This window comes from Bos indicus, chromosome 28 (genome assembly GCF_029378745.1).
Source record: "Bos indicus isolate NIAB-ARS_2022 breed Sahiwal x Tharparkar chromosome 28, NIAB-ARS_B.indTharparkar_mat_pri_1.0, whole genome shotgun sequence".
In the NCBI taxonomy this organism is placed as follows: Eukaryota; Metazoa; Chordata; class Mammalia; order Artiodactyla; family Bovidae; genus Bos; species Bos indicus.
The window spans coordinates 2,275,027-2,295,516 of NC_091787.1; the positions used below are offsets into that span (position 1 = coordinate 2,275,027).

The following is a 20,490-nucleotide window of genomic DNA, read 5'->3' on the forward strand; positions in this document are numbered from 1 at the left end:
ACTCCTCATGTGGCCTGACTTGCACCTTGAGCACCATATTCAAACCAAAGCCATACCATTGCCCCTCACCTGTCCCTTTGCTTTCTGTTCGTTTGCTTTTATTTTTAGTGTTTTCATGAAACTAACTCCAAGTTTTTAGCACCAGGACCACTGTCTTTTGCCCTTTATATGTTCTTCCTTTAGGATCATTTCAGGCCTTATGTGTATCTCAAGTAAAGAATACTCTGGGCCTGAGGAAACATTTCTCAACATAATAAAAGCCATTTATGACAAACATGCCACAACCAATATAATATTCACCTATGAAAAGCTGAGAAAGCCTTCTTGCTGAAATCTGGAACAAGACTAGGATGCCCACTCTCATCACTTCTAATCAACATAGTATTGGAAGTCCTAGCCACAGCAATCAGACAAGAAAAAGAAATAAAAGCTATCCACATTGGAAGGGAAGAGGTAAAATTGTCATTTACATTCAGATAACATGGTACTATATATAGGAAATCCTAAAGACTCCACATTAAACTACTGGAACTGAGAAACACAACAGAGTAGCAGGATACAAGGTTAACATTTGGAAGTGAGTTGCATTTCTTTACACTAACAGTGTTCTATCAGAAAGGAAATGTAAAAAAAAGAAAGAAAGAAAGAAACCCCCTTTAAAATCACATCCAAAAAAATAAAATACCTAGCAATAAACCGGACCTAAAAGACATATGTTGAGAACCGCAAAACATTATTAAAGGAAATGGAAGCTGATTCAAAGAAATGGGAAGGTATCCCATGCTCTTTGATTGAAAGAATATTGTTACTAATAAAATGACTTTCCTACACAAAGCAATCTACAGATTTAATGTTCTCCAAACCAAATTACCTATGACATTTTTCATAAAACAAGAACAAATAATTCTAAAATGTGTATGGAACCATAAAAGACCCAGAATTGCCAGAGCAATCCTAGAAAAAACAAAGCAGGAGGCATAAACCTCCCAGACTTCAGGCATAACTATAAAGCCACAGGAATTAAAACAACGTGGTATTGGCACAAAAACAAACGTGGATCAGTGGGACAGAATAGAGACCCCAGAAATAAACCCACACAGCTGCAGTCAGTCAATCTTTGGCAAGAGGAGGTAAGAATATACAGTGGGAAAATACAGTCTCTTCAGCAAGTGGTGTTAGGAAAGCTGGACAGCCACATGTAAATCAATGAAGTTTTAACACACCCTCACACCATACACAAGAAGAAACTCAAAATGTCTTAAGCCATGACACCGTAACACTCCTGGATGAAGACGCAGCGAAAACATTCTCTGACATAAATTGTACCAGTGTTTTCTTAGGTCAGTTTCCCAAGGCAATAGAAACAAAAGCAAAAATAAACAAATGGGACCTAATCAAACTTAGAAGCTTCTGTACCGTAAAAGAAACCATAAACAAAAAGACAACCAAAGAGTAGGAGAAAAATATTTGCAAATAAGGTGACCGACAAAGGCTTAATTTCCAAAATATGCAAACAGCTCATACAACTCAACAGCAAAAAACAAAGGAGCCAGTCAAAAAATGGGCAGAAAACCTGAATAGACCATTTCTTCAGAAAAGACATACAGATGGCCAACAGATACATGAAAATAAACTCAGTCTCACTAATTATTAGAGAAATGCAAATCAAAACTACAGTGAAGTACCACCTCACACTGGTCAAATTTGCCATCATATAAAGTCTACAGATAACAAACGCTGGAGAGGGTGTGCAGAAAAGGGAACCCTCCTACACTGTTGGTGGGAGTGTAGGTTTGTGTGGCCCCTATGGAAAGTAGTACAGAATTTTCTCAAAAAACTAAAATACAGTTGCCATATGATCCACCAATCCCACTCATGGGCATATATCTGGACAAAACTATAACTTAAAAAAAAAAACAAAACACTATGGTTTCACCGTCTGGTTCTGTTCTTCTGGTGGGTTCTATTCTTTCCACCCATTTCGTGTTTCTTCTCCTCTCCTTTCATGCTTCCTTTGGACTAAGTATTTCCTGCACCATTAACTTGGCAATTAGAGTCTAATGTAAATGAATACTCTCATTTCCTCCTGGACAAGGCACAGACCACTTCCTCTTCACTCCCTTTGATGCATTATTGTCATTTGGTTTAATTCTTTATTTACGTGCAAACCCTACTGGATATCGTATATTGGTTTTTTACAGCAAATATCCTTTGGATTTATCTGCATATTGATATTTCCATTTTCCCTCATTTTTTATCTTTTCATTTTCCCACCTGGTACGGTTTCCTCAGTTCTCATAGCTTCTGTGAGTATTTCTTTCTGTGCCAATTTGCTGGCAATGAAATCTGTCCTTTCATTTTATCTGAAAAAAATCTTTATTTCATTTTCATTTTTGAAGAGTGTTTTCACTGAATAGAGATGCCCAGGTTGACAGTTACTTTCTGAACTTTTACTTCACCATTCACTTGTCTTCTGGCCTCCATTCTTCCTGGTGGAATATCAGCTGTTAGTCTTATCGTTGCTTTTTGAAGGCATCTTGACTGTGTTCTCTAGCTGCCTTGAGGATATTTGTCTTTGGCTTCAGCGGTCTCATTAGACTGCTCCCCACCCTGTCATTGTGTTGAACATGGCCAGAGTTTCTGCTCATCCCTGAATCTTCCAGCTTTGTACTGTGTCTGTTTCTCTTGTGCCCCATCTTCTCTCCCCACTCCCTCTGGGCTCTAACTACATCTTTGTTAGATATTTCTGCATGTCCTGTGTCCCTCTTATGCTACTTTCTATATGTTTTAGTTCTTTTTCATTCCTTGAGCTTCAGTCTGGACATAATTCTCTTGGCCTGCCTTCCAGCCCCCTAATTCTTTTCCCTGCTTTGGAAATCTATTCTGCTTTCAAACCCACCCATTTAATTTTAATTTCAGTTATTACATTTTGCTGTGTATGAACAGATATGGAGATATTTACAGTCTGTAGCTGAGGTTTTCTTCCTCTGAAGAGGATCTAGTTTTGCTCTCTGGCAGGCACTTAGAATGGGGCAGATTGCCTTGAGTCTGGAATTGAGCTAAAACAGAGCTGGAGTTCGGTCTTTTGTGAGAGAGCTGGCGAGCATCCAGATCTCTGTGCTCCTGCGCAGCAGCCCACTGGGATTCTCCCTGGGAGTCCGGGCTGTGTGTCAGAGGCCCTCTTCCTTATGGACTTGACTCCAGTCTGGCCCCCCAGCCCCATGCCACCTGCAGCTCCATCTCTCCTCCTGGCTTGTTCAGCCTCTTGGCTCCGCACTGCCTTGGGGAGGAGGATCAGAGAGTGCTGGACTTACTCCCAGGACTCCTCTTCCTTCTGAGAACCTGGCCCTACAGCACCTGGCTAGATCGAGAACCCAGATGCCTTTTCGATCTCCAGTTCCTTCAAATCAATGTTTTTGATGTGTTTCATCCAGAATTTCTAGTTGCTTTCAGTGGGTAGGTTGATCTACAACAAGCAACTTTTTACTATCACCAAGAGCAAGAAAAAGCTGAGTGTTCTATTTGGAACTAAATTCAGTGGGAAGTTCACAGTTCATAAATTTTGTTTTAAGCAGCAATGTCTGTCCCAAAAGAGAGTACATAAAAATAGAGTGGACTTGAAGTTGGGAGGTGTAGCTTCTGTTACTGTCAGACTAAGGTTGACATAATCTCTTTAAACCCTGGATTTCTTAGCTACAATTTTTCTTAGGCTCAGATGTCTATGAAAGAATTTCATAAACTGCAAACAGCAGTACAAACACAGGATATGATGTTGTTGTTGTCTGCGCCTAGTGGCGTGTGAGTGTGTGCAGCTGGCTTCGAGTGCTCCCGATGTGAGTGTGGCATGGAGGGCAGTTGCTCAGCTTCCCACGTGTGACACTGAGGGGCACCTGGGTCTTCTCGCTGTAGCACAACATTGGAGTGTTTCATTATTGACCAAAAGCAGTTGGAGAAACCACTTTGAAACAGCAGTCCCACCTGTTTCAGAAGAAATCAGGGCAATTAAAATGGAGTCAGCAGAGTGTTGCTTTGTAAATGAGATGAATCAGTGGGTCTGAACAAAACCCATCCTGTTTCAGCCACACTTTTAAATGAGTTGCTTCACCATCACCATGGAACCATGAAACAATTGGGGGAAAAAAATCCTTTTCAATGGAAGTCTTGAATATTTTAGGAAATAACCCCAATATTATAAAATGTGTTATAACTTTGTTTGTCATTTAGGCTGCAGATTCCAGGGATTCTTTTAACTTTTCTGATGAGCTTGAAAGCAGCAGTGTTGTCCGCGGGTGTACCCACACGCTTACCCCCAAACATCTGCCTGCTTGCCCTTGGAACTGGCCCATCCACACATACTCTGGCTGTTAAGTGCTAGTGATGGAATCTGTGAGAACCCAGATTCCCTTCCAATCTATAAAATCAAAAGTACAGACTTAGAATAATATTCATCTTAAGTACATTGGATCAACCATGATTTCCCCATCTGACAATGATGAAAGAAAGAGAAAAATTCATGTCTGTGAAAATTCAAGCCTATTAAAAGAAGAAGATATTCCAGTAGGAATATTGTACTTAGATTCAAATTTTTATACTATTCATTGTTGATTTATTTTGACTCTTGCATTTCTGCATTCATTCAGTAAGGATTTGAGTGCTTGCCTTGTGACAGGTCGCCAGGGAAAGAGCAATGAACAAAACTGATACAAAATTTTTTTTTGCCTTCTTAGAGCTTATGTCAAGGGAGTGAAAATAGAAGAGAGTGAAACAAATGATCAGATTATATGGAATAAGACAGTGTTAAATGCGATAGTGAGAAAACAAATATGGGGATCAGATGTGTAGGGATCAAGGTCAAGGGTTCAGTAATAAATGGTGGTTAATACAGCAAAAGGAACAACTGGTAAAGTGCAAGGCCAGCCTACAGAATGGGAGGGAGGACACGTTAGCACATCATATTTAAAGAACTCATATAAACAGCAAAAGTAATAATCAAAGGTTATCAAAAGGTAAGCAAAGGACCACAACAGGAAGAGACATTTCTCCAAAGAAGGTAAATATACCTGTTTCATGTTTCCGTTGGTAAGATGGCCAACGGGTGCATGAAAATGTGCTCAGCATCAGTAATCGTCAGGGAAATGCCGGTCAAGCCACAGTGAGATAATCACTTCACACCTGTTAGATTGACTATCATGAAAAAGATAACAGATAACAAGTGTTGGTGAGGATGTGGAGGAGAGGGAGCCCTTGTGCACTGTTGGTGGGAAAGTAAATTGGTGTAGCCACTGTGGAAAATGTGTGGAGGTTCCTCAAAAAATAAAAAATGAAACTGTTGATACCATGCCACCCAGCAATTTCACTCCTGGGTATATCTCCAAAGGAAATGAAATCACTGTCTCAGAGATAATCTGCACTTCCGTGTTCACTGCAGCATTGTTTATATTAGCCAAGACATGGAAAGCCCCCTGGTGGCTCAGACAGTAAATAATCTGCCTGCAATGCAGGACTCTCGGGTTTGATCCCTGGATTGGGGGGATCCCCTGGAGAAGGAAATGGCAGCCACTCCAGTATTTTTCACTTCACTTCACTTTCAGTATTCTTACCTAGAGGATTCCACGGACAGAGGAGCCTGGCGGACTACAGTCCATGGCGTCTCAAAGAATTGGACACAACTGAGTGACTAACACTTTCTTTCTAAGACATGTAAGCAACCTCAGTGCCCACTGAGGGATGAATGGATGTTACCTACTTGCACACACATGCATGTACAATGGAAAGTTATCTAGCCATAAAAAAGAAGGGAATTCTGCCATTTGTGACTACATGGATGGATCTTGAAGGCATTTTGCTAAGTGAGATAATTCAGATGAAGAGAAATAAATACTATATGATCTCACTTACATGTGAACTAAAAACCTCATCAGATTTGGCTCCCAGAGGCAGAGGTAGAAGGTGGAGGAATTGGATAAAGGTAATCACAAGTTACAAACTTCCAGTTGTAGGATAGATAAGTTCTGGGGATGTGCTGTGCAGCCTGGTGACCATAGTTACCACTGCCAGGTGGGATATTTGAAAGCTGCTAAGGGATCCTTCCTGACGTGTCTCCTGTGTCTTCCAGTAGCTAGATGCATACCATTTGGTATAAACTGCACAACACTGCAGTTGCTGTTGGGCAGTCTACTTTTTTCACTCAGTGATACACAGAAAACATTTTAAATCTAGTGTTCATATTAAATGGCTTTGTATATTTGCTCTTCTGTTTATCTAGTTCTCTGCTGATGGGAGTGGAGTTTGTTTCTTTACTTCTTTAATGCTAACGGTATTGGGGTGAGTATTTTTTTTGTAACCTCTTTGCCCATTCATTTGAAAGGAAGTATATTTTTAAAAGTCAGTACATTATTTAGTTCTGAGAATCTACCAGAATTTTATCAGTAAATTGCTGAATTTGGTTGGTATTTTATTTGGGGTCTTGAATTAAGATTCCTGATTGAAATTATCCATGGTCTCCTCCATTCCCTTCCCTCTTCCTCCCTTCATCTGGCTTTGGCTTTACACTTATGCTAACTTTATAAAATGAATTTAGAACATATGTGTAAAAAAAAAAAAGATGCTTAAGAAAAACTTATTTATAAAGGAAAAGGAGTTTCTTGAAATTCACCTGTAAAAGTCGTCTAAACCTAGACCTGTTTTTGTTTGAATCAGTGTAATCCTTGGATAACTTAAAATTCCTTTATGGATATTGACACATGGTAAATTTTCCTGTGCTTCACTTGAATTAATTTTGATAACTTATAGCTTATTATAAATGCCACTTGGTTTTCAAGTATATTGGTATAATATCATATTCATATGCACTTAAATCCTTTTTCTTGTTTAGAAACACCAGTGATTTGTCTCTCTGCCTTTTTGTTTTGTTTTGTTTTTCTGCCTCATCTTTTTTGCCTTGTATAGTTTCAGGAAAGCTGCCATAGCTCCATGCATCATAATTACTTTCAAGGCAGGAAGCAAAGGGGTCCAAAATAGTCTTTTCTTTAGGGACTGTCTGCTTTTATCCGCAAAGTACATCTTTTCTGGAATCCCCCCAGCAGACTTTCTGTTACTATTCGTTAACCAGAACTAAGTCATGGTTATTGGTGATCATGGTGGAGGCTAGGGAAAGGGGTGTGTCTTTGGCCAAGCAGAACTCATCTCTAGGGCTTGGCAGTTTGCCCAAAACAAGCTCTATAAGAAGGGAGCAAGAGGGGTGTGACTTTTGTGTTACCAAGATGGTTGTGCCCTTTTTCAGGTGTGCACAAGAGAGACTCCACGACATTGCAGTCAGAAGTTCTGAGCATAGACGCAGTAACTGTCAGTGTCAGGAAGCAGGAATCAGATAACTTCATCATCCTTTACCGTAACATACCATCATTCTGCCATTAATTAGAAATTAATTTTTTCCCCCAAGATTCCAAAAGGATGCTGTTACACTTGACATGAGCAAGGTCTAAGGAAACAAGATACCACCCTAGCTTTGGTTGGAGAGGGTGGGAACAGGTCATCTCAAGCCAAGTGCTGGGTATTCGTTTGGTTATTTGTGTGAAACCCTGATGGGCTGGGGCAAGGAAGGTTCTGCTTCCAGTTACAAAACTCTTCTGTTTGCCTTTCATCCTTGTGAGGAAGTGGGTGAAAATATTATCTTTGTACAACAAGCAAAAACATAGAGTTAACTGTCTTTGAAAAGTACCCAAAAGCATCTTCTGTGACAACGTCAGTGTCCTTAAAAGTCAGAACCACAACAAGGTCTGTGCACTTGAACCTGCCATCCCTCCAGTCCCAGCGATTATTTGACCCGAATTTGGGGGGAGAATTGAAAGAGAAGGATGCAGGACAGAGAAGAAAGCCGGTTGTCTGACTAAAGCCAGGAGGAGCTCACATGATCAACACCAAGACAGCAGGGAGCAGGTCTTTTCACAGAGCAGTGCAAAGAGAAACTTGGAAACTTGAGTCCGGGAGGAAGGTGGAGGTGACCTGTGTCTGTGGAACAGGTGGGGACCCACAGCTCTCACTCTCTGATAAACGGTGTGCACCCTTATCCCGAGAGGGTGGCTCCCTGCGTCGGAAGGGGTAAGAAGTTCAAGCTTGCTTTCTCTCTGCTCTGACTTCCCCAGCCATGAACAGGAGGTCCTGCCTGAAGTGCACTTGGAAGGATAAGAACCTCAAAGGGCTTCATCCAGGGCTGTTATTTTCTCAACGTTCAGTAGCTCTTCACCCTTGAAAAAGTTCTCAGTTAAAATTTAGTATCTGTAAAACTGGAGGCAGTAAAGGGCAGGTGATACTCTTTGAATGAGAAAATAGTTTGCTTTCTCCTAAAGGCCCTGGCTGAAAGCAGCAAGTAGAAGCCTGACATGCACTCCCTCGGGGCCGGGAGAGGACCCTGTGTGTTCTGGGCAGCGTGTGTTCTCCGTGGCTCTGCTGCAGCGTCTTCAGTGAGGAGTCTGTACTCATGGACCGTCTGCTACCCTTTCACCTCTGGAATGCTTGGCTTTTCCAGGGGATCAGAGGACTTCAAAGGGAGAGTGGTAAACACAACAGACTCGCTTCTGATGTCTCGAGAAGGGTTTCAGACACCTTCTCGTTCTTGGTATAAGAATACACTCCTGTGGTCAGACGCAGCGCGAGGTATGAGAACACTCAGGTGAAGCACTGGGGTGCTTTGGACTGAAAACTTCAGAGTGAGGCAGACCTGCCACGATCCAGGGCTAATTCAGATCCCCTGCCAACTGGATTTTTAAGAAGCTTAATTTCAGCTGGGTCCTGCAGAGGTTTTAAAATATCTTTGGATTTGATTCTTTTCCATTTTAAAAGACCTGTATAGAATAAGCCCTCTAGCTATTAGGACTGATCAGAAATTAGTTGATTAGGTGGAATATCATGTCATTATCACTGCTTGAAGGATTATTAAGAGTGTATTTTAATGAAATGAACATTATGCAACAGCTGTTAGCCCTCTTTTTTACCTTCCTGCTTTTGTAAATCCCATTTCCAACTCCCATTTTACCCTCTGGCCTCCCTAGCCCCTTGGAGCAAATGCGCTGTGGAGATGGCAGTGTGAAGCTGACCCCTTGTTCAGGATGTGTTTAAGTCAAAATTCCTGGGATTGAGGCTCTAAGGTCTCTCCCTGCCCTGGGGCTGGAGGGAGGGCCGGTCTGAGTTCAGGGTGCCTTGCTGTGAATCCAGGTTCCAGCTGTGGCTCCCACCGTCTTCTGCAGGGCCCAGGGCCATGAAGCCTTAGGCCTGGCTCTCTTGGTGCACTGCTTCACGGCCAGGAGGGAGCTTCTAAAACTCAGATTCCTAGGCATCACCCAGACCTACTTATGTGGGCAGAGCCAAGGCATCTGCATGTTGACGACCTGCTTCTGGGAGAGTCTGGCACTCACTTTCTGTGAGTGATGCCCGTGAGACCATGCCAGGACAGCTACCTGGCCCCAGAGCACAGCAGGTCCTGATGAGGAGCATGCCCAGCACATGGTTGGCTCCAGATGGGATGGGCGAGTGGCTTCAGCTGCACAGCTTGTACTGAAAGTTCCAGCTCCCGTGGGGACAGCTGTGCCCACTGCCAGGACGCAGTCAACTCAAACAGCAGACCTGCCTCTTCCTTCCTTTGAATAGAAAATGTGTTCCCTGTGGGCGAGGGCAGAGGACAAAAGATACTTTCGGGGCCTCAGCTGGGTCACCTGCTATTCACAGCCTGCATCCCAGGCTCTGTGTGGTAGGACCCTACACACGCACACCTCCACATACAAGCAGAGGCAGAGGGCCTGGGAACTGACAATATATTTTGATCGGTTCTTTTGTTTTTTGAAACCCCTGGCCCTGCCACCTGGGCTTGACCCCGACACAGTCTGTCTTGGCTTGTCTCACCTGGACCAAGAGTGCACGTGGAGACTGGCACCTTTCCAGGAGCTCTGCCTGCTGGAGAGACGACGCTCAGAGCAGCCCAGTGCTATCTTTGCTGTCCATCTCCCCAGGCACCACCTGCGTGTATACCTTGGCACAGGACCAAGGCAGGCACCACATGACTCTTGCAGCGTTAGAGCTAGTCATTACACCTCCAGGCACCTCTTCCTCTTTCACCCCACCCTCCTCTCGGCTGTGTACAGAACTGCCTTTGCTTCTCCAGTGATAGTCTGGTTGGACTTTTAAACTGTAAGACAGATCTGTGACTCAAAAAGGCAAACACACACACACAAATGATGGGGTAAACCTCAAATTAGAAGAAAGGAAATAATGAAGGAGAAAGAAAAATTTAATAAACTCTAAAAATAAGAAACAGGATTATATAAAGCTTGATTTTCAAAAATTAGAAATCTCGAAGAATACTGATAAATGTAAAAACCATGATTAAATAATGTTAGGAATAAAAGAGCAGAGCAGACATAACTATAGACAGAGTAGAGTTTATGAAGATTATAAGAAAACCGTGGGTACACTTTTATGCAAATTTGAAAATTTAATGGAATGCTTAGTTTTCTAGGAATGTGGAAATTACCAGAGTTATTCAAGAAATAGAAAAATATGAATACAAGCCATGAAAGATCTTTTCAACAGTAAGAAGTTTATCTTCCCTGAATTCTTCCCACTCTAGTGGGTTTGCATAGAACACAAACTATTTTAGAGAATTTCTAGAAAAAGAGGGAAAGCTGCCTTGTTTGCTTCTTGAGGGCATGAATACCTTCTTGTGAAACTGGAAAAAGAAAGTAGAAGAACAGAACATTGTAGACCAGCTACTATTATGATTATAGAGTCAAAAAATTGGAAACCAAGTACCAGTGTATCTAATATTGCTCTATTAAAAAAAATCATAGCCAAGTGGAGTTTCATTTATGAATACAAAAATGATAGAACAACATGAGATATATTAATATAATATTCCTTCTCAAAGGATTAAAGGAGGAGAGCTATATGATCTTCTTAATAGATGCAAGGGAAAAAATCATAAACTTTATTTGGCACTTGGACTTTCCTTAATCTGGTTAAATGCAGTTCAGTTGCTCAGTCATGTCCGACTCTTTGCAACCCCATGGACTGCAGCACGCCAGACCTCCCTGTCCATCACCAACTCCCAGAGTTAACCCAAGCTTACATCCATTGAGTCGGTGATGTCATCCAACCATCTCATCCTCTGTTGTCCCCTTCTTCTCCTATCTTCAGTCTTTCCCAGCATCAGGGCCTTTTCCAATGAGTCAGTTCTTCGCATCAGGTGCCCAAAGTATTGGAGTTTCAGCTTCAGCATCAGTCCTTCCAATGAACACTCAGGACTGATCTCCTTTAGGATGGATCTCCTTGTAGTCCAAGGGACTCTTAGGAGTCTTTTCCAACACCACAGTTCAAAAGCTTTAATTCTTCAGTGCTCAGCTTTCTTCACAGTCCAACTCTCACATCCATACATGACTACTGGAAAAACCATAGCCTTTGACTAGACGGACCTTTGTTGGCAAAGTAATGTCTCTGCTTTTGAATATGCTATCTAGGTTGATCATAACTTTTCTTCTAAGAAGTAAGCATCTTTTAATTTTGTGGCTGTAGTCAATGTCTGCAGTGATTTTGGAGCCCCCAAAATAAAGTCAGCCACTGTTTCCACTGTTTCCCCATCTATTTGCCATGAAGTGATGGGACCAGATGCCATGATCTTAGTTTTCTGAATGTTGAGCTTTAAGCCAACTTTTTCACTCTTCTCTTTTACTTTCATCAAGAGGCTCTTCAGTTCCTCTTCACTTTCTGCCATAAGGGTGGTGTCATCTGCATATCTGAAGTTATTGATATTTCTCCCAGCAATCTTGATTCCAGCTTGTGCTTTCTCCAGCCCAGCATTTCTCATGATGTACTCTGCATATAAGTTAAATAAGCAGGGTGACAATATACAGCCTTGATGTACTCCTTTTCCTATTTGGAAACAGTCTGTTCTAACTGTTGCTTCCTGACCTGCATACAGATTTCTCAAGAGGCAGGTCAGGTGGTCTGGTATTCCTGTCTCTTTCAGAATTTTCTGCAGTTTATTCTGATCCACACAGTCAAAGGCTTTGGCATAGTCAATAAAGCATAAATAGATGTTTTTCTGGAACTGTCTTGTTTTTTTGATGATCCAGCAGATGTTGGCAATTTGATATCTGGTTCCTCTGCCTTTTCTAAATCCAGCTTGAACATCTGGAAGTTCACAGTTCATGTATTGCTGAAGCCTGGCTTGGAGAATTTTGAGCGTTACTTTACTAGATTAAAGGTATCTGTAAAATGTCTGTGGCAAACATGATGCCTTATGAGAATTGAATTGCATTCACTTTGAAGATGAGATGTTCTCTACTACCTTTTTTTATTGCATATTGCATTGCAGGCCATAAACAGTGCCTTATTGAGACAAGAACTGTAAATGTAGAAGTGGTGTAAAGAAAAGGACAAAATGTGGATGAATCAATGGGTGGAAAATCCAAGAGAATATACAGATTCTCAGGACTAAGAGAGCTCAGTTAGGTTTCTGAGTGCACAGTCCACGGACTCCAGCCATGGCCAGCAGTGGCCTGTGAACTGATTAGATTGTTTCTTCTGTTAAATGGTTGCTCATATTCTTTGTCCATTACTTGTTAGGTTTTTACCTCATTATTATTCGATGAGAGGAATTTATATATTCCAGATATATCCTCTGTCAGCCATAAGTACCACAAAAATCTTCTCCAAGTCTGTGGCAGATCCTGTTATTGTGTTTAAGATGTATTCCATCAAACATACTTTTTAATTTTGATTTTTTAAACTGTGGCCCTGGGATAATATTTTAGAAGGGGGTTTTTAATAATCAGCTCATAAACATATGAAAAGATATATGCCCTGTCTAGTAAACAGGGAAAAGAAAATTAGAATACTAAGAAGCTATTTCATATCTATCTGGTGGGCAAAATTTGATGCTATCGGGATGGTGAGAATTTGGAGCACTGTGAATGCTGCCCTTGTGGGTGGGGTAAAGCTGGGAACAGCCTTCGAAGATCAGCTTGCTGAATAGCATAAATCTGTGACTAGGAGTCGTCTGCAGGCAAATGATGCAGAGAAACTTTCTCACACATGCAAAAGGACAGTATTCACGACTGCGTTATTCCTAACAGAGAGATTGACTGTCAGCAGAAAGGGATTGGATGTGGTGTGTTCCTACAAGAGACAGCTGTGTGGCAGTGGGTGTGAATGAAACAGAGCCACGTGTGTCAAAGCAGGTACATTCCCAAAAGTGGAGAAAGCAAGCCACAGTGCAGTGTCAGCCATGCACAACACAGTACTCCATTCTATTTATGAAGTGGCTCAGACTGCAAAGAATCTGCCTGCAATGTGGGAGACCTGGGTTTGATCCCTGGGTCGGAAAGATCCCCTGGAGAAGGAAATGGCAACCCACTCCAGTATTCCTGCCTGGAAAATCCCATGCACAGAGGAGCCTGGTGGGCTACAGTCCATGGAGTCACAAAGAGTCAGACACAGCTGAGCAACACACACACACACACACACACACACACACACACACACACACACACGTGGTTTGTTGAAGATATACTGAGGAATACTGATGAACCAAACTTAGGGTAGTGTTACCATTGGTGATGATGGGATTTGAGGTAGGAAAGATGTACCAGGTCTTTAACTATTACATGTCGAGTTTTATTTCATTTAAAAAATCTTAATCAGGTACCAGTGTTGCAGAGTATTAAGATTTGAAAAAATGGAGTGGAGGGTGCTTAGGTGCTTGTATAACATCTTCTAGATTTTATGTTTACGATATCTCACAGACGTAACCATGATGGTGGTGGTGGTGACGACCTGGGAAAAAGCAGGCCTGCTGCCTCTCTCCCCAGTAGGCCACAGGATACTCATTACCACGCCTGAGTTGATCATGGTCCAAGACTTGATCCTTAGCTTTGCTAATTTGTTTTTCACAACAAACTGTGGAAAATTCTTTTTAAAAAATTCTTAAAGAGATGGGAATACCAGACCACCTGATGTGCCTCCTGAGAAATCTGTATGCAGGTCAAGAAGCAACAGTTAGAACTGGACATGGAACAACAGACTGGTTCCAAATAGGAAAAGGAGTATGTCAAGGCTGTATATTGTCACCCTGCTTATTTAACTTATATGCAGAGTACATCATGTGAAATGCTGGGTTGGATGAAGCACAGCTGGAATCAAGATTGCTGGGAGAAATCTCAATAACCTCAGATATGCAGATGACACCACCTTTATGGCAGAAAGTGAAGAAGAACTAAAGAGCCTCTTGATGAAAGTCAAAGAGGAGGGTGAAAAAGTTGGCTTAAAGTTCAACATTCAGAAAACGAAGATTATGGCATCCGGTTCCATCACTTCATAGCAAATAGATGGGGAAACAGTGGCCGACTTTTATTTTTGGGGGCTCCAAATCACTGCAGATGGTGACTGCAGCCATGGAATTAAAAAATGCTTGCTCCTTGGAAGAAAAGCTATGACCTACCTAGACAGCATATTAAAAAACAGAGACATTACTTTGCCAACAAAGGTCCATCTAGTCAAGGCTATGGTTTTTCCAGTAGTCATGTATGGATGTGAGAATTGGAATATGAAGAAAGCTGAGCGCTGAAGAATTGATGCTTCTGAACTGTGGTGTTGGAGAAGACTCTTGAGAGTCCCTTGGACTGCAAAGAGATCCAACCAGTCCATCCTGAAGGAAATCAGTCCTGAATAGTCTTTGGAAGGACTGATGCTGAAGCTGAAACTCCAATATTTTGGCCACCTGATGTAAAGAACTGACTCATTGGAAAAGACCCTGATGCTGGGAAAGATTGAAGGTAGGAGGAGAAGGGGACGACAGAGGATGAGATGGTTGGATGGCATCACCGACTCAATGAATGTGAGTTTGAATAAGCTCCGGGAGTTGGTGATGGACAGGGAGGCCTGGCATGCTGCAGTCCAAGGGGTTGCAAAGAGTTGGACATGACTGAGTGACTGAACTGAACTGAATTTGTTTTTGCTTGTTTATTTTTCTCCCCATGCTTTGCTTTGTTTTGTTGTCAGCAAATCAAAGCTAGATTTGTCTCTCAGGGGCAGACTCCAGTTAAAATCACAGAATAAATCCAAAATTTATTTCTAAAATTTATTTAGGTCAATAATTTCTAAAGAGAAATACACATGACAGCAACCAGAACCTTGAAATACTGTGAATGATCCTGGTATTTCCCCTCCAGGTGTTTCATGGGAAGCTGAGACCCAGCTAGAAGGCCCACTTTGGACACACAGCAAGACTCTGCTGCCATGGAGACTGACATCCAGGGTCCCCATTTGCCGGAAATTTACCCCTACGTGGGACCCCAGGGCATGATTAGACCATGGGCTGGTGTTGAATGCTTAGGGTAGTGGGGTCTTCACAGCCCTCTCCGGGGACCCTGCTGGTGTCAGAGAGGGATTGAGCCCCAGGTGCTTGGTAGAAGATGCCTGGGTAGATGCCTGTTGATACACAGCAGCCAAGTGCATATGATAACCCTTATTAGGATGACAGCAACCTTTCCAGTATTCAGAGTCCTTCTTTGTTTCTTGATTGTCCCATTAACCATGCAAAATTGTAAGGGCCAGTTTCACAGATGAAGAAGGATGCAGTGCCTCAGATCACTCAGTTACCAAGGTTACCACAGGCCAGACCATCAGTGGGGCTGGGAGGTAGGTTGAAGGCATGGGGTAAACAGCATATTTCTGTACCCCTTTCCACAACATGGGGCAGCCTTCAATGTTATTAAACGGAGCCCCTAACTTCCCAGTCTGAGGACGTGTGGTGGTTGAATATTTCATCAGTGTCTCGACCAAACCTACGTATAACATTTGCATCAGAGACAAGCCTCCCCAGAGACACGTTCCTTCTGCACCCTGAGGGCTCAGGTGCTCAGGGCACTAGACATCAGCTGATTGAAAGATCAGATACGATGGCCGTCTGGTCTCACAGAAATTTAAAGCTCAATAAGATATTTTTAAAAATCATTGTGTGTCCAGTTTTTTAAAGTCCCCACTTGACAGGAAATTACCAGAATGACCCATGGAAACTTAAGTGAACTTGACCCAAAGCTATCCTCCACATCACACTGCCTCAGCTGCATCGTCTGGGAGGGAGAACAGAACTGACTGCAGACTCTCCATGCTGCTGCTGCCAAATAAGCCCCGGCTTCTGCTCAGTTCTCAGAGAAGCTCCAGGATGAAGGTGCCCCTGACAGCTAGCCGCCCTAGTGGGTTTCTATATCAGGCAGGCGTTCTTTCACCAGCTCTGAAGCAGAGAAGACTGCTTGGCAGCGACAGAGCTCTTTACGTGCAAGATTTATTCTGTTTCTTTTTAAAGAAATTCTTCAAACAACCCCTCCTTTTTCTTGGCTCAGTGTGAAGACTTAGGATCTGAATTCATATGCATACATATAACACTCTTAAACTCACAAGGTATGAGTTATTTCCCAGTTTTTACTTGTCATCCCTCTTTACCTTAGAAATAGGATATACCTCTTAAATTTCCTAATTGCCAATTCCTAGCAAAACTTGGTGCCTTATGACTGGAGAGGAATTTTAATAAAATGGTATGAATGCTGTGTTCTGAAAAATGTGTTCAAAGCCCCTTGAGAATGCCAAATGCTCGTGGAAGACGAGGCTTCCTGCAGAGAGACAGAAAACGAGGAAATAGGACGTGATTGCATCGGCTGAGTTTACTATGATTTGAGCCTGAAAAATGCTCCCTTCTCTCCTTTTGATTTTTCACGTGGCTGCACCAGACAGAGTTCAGTAAATTTGCTCAGCTCAGCAAAGCACCCCCCTCAACTGTGTGGAGTGGGGTCTGATTGCAGAGAGTATTGGCTCCTATCCTGGGGTTCTTATTTCATTAGCGTTGCCGATTAGGTTCTTGGGAATGACATTTGTTGGTCATTTGTTTACAGTTGAACCTTGCAGATTCTTACTTCCTTAATCTAACAATCAACAAATTCTTAAAACTGAAAAAAAAAAAAAAAAAAAAAAAAACCCTAGCCTATCAATCTACTTGTCATTAAAGACTTGACATTAATTCCAGAATGCATTCTTTTCCCCAACAGTGACTGGTATGTCATTTTCTCATAGTTAATTAAAATCCAGCTATCCATATAACTAAAATAAACAGAAGCCCATTTTGTGATCTGACCTAATTGCTTTTTAATTGTACTGCTTTTCTTGCTCATTTTCAAAATTTGGTCTCTGAAATAGTTTTCCCAATCCTGAGGGAAAATAATGTGTCAACCATTTTCCTTTAAGGCACTGCTGAGCTCCAAATATATTAATCTTTCTCCTTTTCCTACTCATTTCTCATCTTTAAGATGAATAGTTTTAATTCTGGGAGCAGATCATTTGCAGCTGTGGTCAATTACATTAAGAGCTAAAGAGTAAGACAAGTTCTTCAAAAAATACTTGTTTGACTGCGCTGGGGTCTTTGTTGTGGCATGAGAACTCTTAGTTGTGGCATGTGGGATCTAGTGCCCTGACCCGGGGTTGAGTCCAGACTCCCTGCATTGAGAGCACTTAGCCACTGCACCACCAGGAAAGTCCCGAGAGTAAAACAAACTCTTGAAAATATATTGGCCCAACGGAAAGTGTTCCACCTTCTTTGATACCAGTGCAGGGATCCCAGATGGTGAGCACAGTGTGGAGGGGACCGCGTCCCTGGTGGCTGACTGATGGTCCCCACCCTACTGCAGGCAAGATCATCGCTGTCTCCACCTCGGGCCAAGAGCTGCTTCCAGAGGCCAAAGAGGCTTTAGCTGTCTGTCCTCACCCCTTTTCCCAGCTAGAATCAGTAGTACCACCAGCCTGATGACTCCTGAATGCCCTCATGCCATAATTTGTTCGCAGCAGTCCTCAAGAGCTATAAGCCTGCCCGGGGTCTTGTTCTCTCAGGAGTCTCTGGAGCATCACCTCTCTGCTGGCGTGTTTTTCGAGGTCACGGAGCTTTCGAGGGACTTGCAGTGCCCCTGATGTTGTTCCTGCTGAGCCCGACCTCCCTTTGCTGGTCCTTGCTGTTGCCTAGTGGGTGATGGCTCAGCATCTTCAGCCCAGGGCTGTAGAGTCCTGTGTTCTGAAACAGCTTTTCTGGGCCCTCACAGCCTTGTGTCTGTCTGCAGGGAAATGCAGACAGAGAAGTGCAGACTCGAGAAGTGCCTGTTGCAGTCTGCCCACAATTTGCAGGGACTTTATTCAGCCTGGTCCCAGGTTCTTTCAGTGCTGCTGGAAGTAGAAGGGGAGCTGATGGGCTCAAAGGCCCAACCATCCTCCCCTCTCCCACAGCAGCCTGCAGGACTGGCACCTAGGACGACACAGTCTGGCAAGGGGAGGGGTGTGTGTCCTGCGATCCAGGACCAGGGTAGAGCCGGATACCAAATACAGCTCAGCTAAGAATCCCAGCAACCCACATGCTTGCTGCAGGCAAAGTAGGAGAGAAGAAAAGAGCAGCATCACACAGTTGATTCCACACCTCAGAAGTAACCGCTGTGAATTGTGAAAAGCACATCTATATAGGTGTATCAGCATGTGCGACTGAATGGGAATTCACTGTTTCGAAACACTTTTTTTTTTTAACACATTAGAAAGATGTTCTCAGTATGTTACTTTTTGCTGAAATCTTTCATCTCTTAAACTGTTGCTTTGGTTGTGTTTTCCTGTTTCCTGATGTACCCTTGTCACTGCATCTCATAATAGGCCAGTGCCTCCTACAAACAGCAGGTTCACCCCGAGTGCTGTCCTGCAGGGCCAGCTGCCCGTGCTGTCGGGGCTCGCTGGGGTTTGTCCCAGCTCATGGTTCAGGTCCCTCTTTCTTTTCCTGCAGGTGTCAGCGGAAGCAGTGGCGGGTAGATCTGCCAGCCACCAGCGTGGTCATCACATTTCACAATGAAGCCAGGTCAGCTTTGCTGAGGACAGTGGTCAGGTGAGGCCCACACCTGCCACCCGTTCCCACCCACTGAAGCTTAGAGGGGCCTCCCCGGCAGGGATGCAGAGCAAGAGCCAAGTGCCCAGCACAGCCAGGCAAGGGCTGTCCGGGGGAGCAGACAGGTCCCCTGACTGTGCAGCACAGGAGGGGCTGGCAGCTCCTCCATCCAGGACTGGGGCCAGGGGATGAGAGTTTCCCACCCCCATCACACCCCTGAAAGGCCTGCAACTTTATCTTTCTGCCTTTCCTCAGTGTCCTTAAGAAAAGCCCGCCCCACCTGATAAAAGAAATCATCTTGGTGGATGACTACAGCAATGACCGTAAGTAGAGACCGATCCCCCACCCCCACCCCCTCCTTCTGGCCCTTCTCCTGGGCCCCAGCCTTTCTGGGCTGTGGATGCTAAGGACAAGTTTGAAGAAAAGGCCTCAAGAAGTGGGAGCAGCAGAAAGAGGGCCTCTCTGAAACCCCAAGGGGCTCATCAGCCCATAGGTGATGGAGAATCACCATCCCTGCCCCCCAAGCCCTTTGTAAACTTGAGGTTCAAAAGCTTTGCTTCTTGTTTTTTCCCAGCTGAAGACGGAGCTCTTTTGGGGAAAATTGAGAAAGTACGTGTACTTCGAAATGATCGGCGAGAAGGTAAGACTTCTCTTAATTCAATACTAAAACAGTTGAATTCTGACTTTTCCTGAACCCAGTAATAATGTGAAGAAACATTTCAGCTACAGGAACAATTAACTGTCTGGTCTTTTGTCTGCCTCCCTCCAGCACAGCCTCTTGGGAGCCTCTCCCAGCAAACATAGGAAGGACATTAAAAGCTTACCTAATTGAAATTGTGCACGAGGGCTAGAGTTCAAATTACATTGTTATTTATGTATTTAGAAAACTGGCTTCTCTCTTCCACAACCTAGGAAATCTTATCAAGTCCCTTGAGTACTAGAATTAAGAAGAAAAACTGAGATTTAGTAATGAGAACTTTAATGACTCCATGCTTCAGGCATCTGATAAAATAACTGGGATTCAAGTTTGACAGCTTGCCCGAGGTGAACCATCCAAAAAGGGGAAAGAGCACTGTAATTACATGCTTACTGGATTTGCAAATGCCAGCCTTGAAACCTGCTGTCAGTCTTGTCTTTGCTGGAGCTGGGCTCATCCAGTCCACTTTATTGGCAGTTGGAAGAGAGACTCCAGAGGGGAGGGCATTACTTTGAAGTGTCTGGAAAGGAAACTGAAATCACAGTGTAATTAACACCCAGTGCATCCATGCTGGTCGAGAGCTAATGGCTGGATTCTTGGCTCTTCCAGGGTCCTGAGAACCTTTCTGTAGGGAAAACGGCAGAGCTTTAAACTATGTGCTGTTTTTGCTATTTGAGGATGACTGTTGATCCTGGAGTGGTGGCTGTGGCCTGTGATCAGTGAACACTGTCTTTCATCTGGTCCCCTGTGTGCTCCAGCTGGAGTCAGTCTTTCTTAGCAAGAATCTCATCAGCCAATAAAGTGGGTGAGCCTGTTAGGGCGATGTCATCAACATCATATTTTA

At 43.3% G+C, this 20,490-nt stretch overlaps 1 protein-coding gene across 1 annotated transcript in view; it reads left to right on the plus strand.

Annotated features, from left to right (window-relative positions):
- GALNT2 (polypeptide N-acetylgalactosaminyltransferase 2) overlaps nucleotides 1-20,490 on the plus strand; it is a 188,806-nt gene that overhangs the window by 127,979 nt on the left and 40,337 nt on the right. The window contains exons 4-6 of the mRNA XM_070782258.1: nucleotides 18,851-18,949; nucleotides 19,205-19,272; nucleotides 19,524-19,589. Coding sequence (XP_070638359.1) covers nucleotides 18,851-18,949; nucleotides 19,205-19,272; nucleotides 19,524-19,589 — 233 coding nt within the window. The remainder of the gene's footprint in view (nucleotides 1-18,850; nucleotides 18,950-19,204; nucleotides 19,273-19,523; nucleotides 19,590-20,490) is intronic.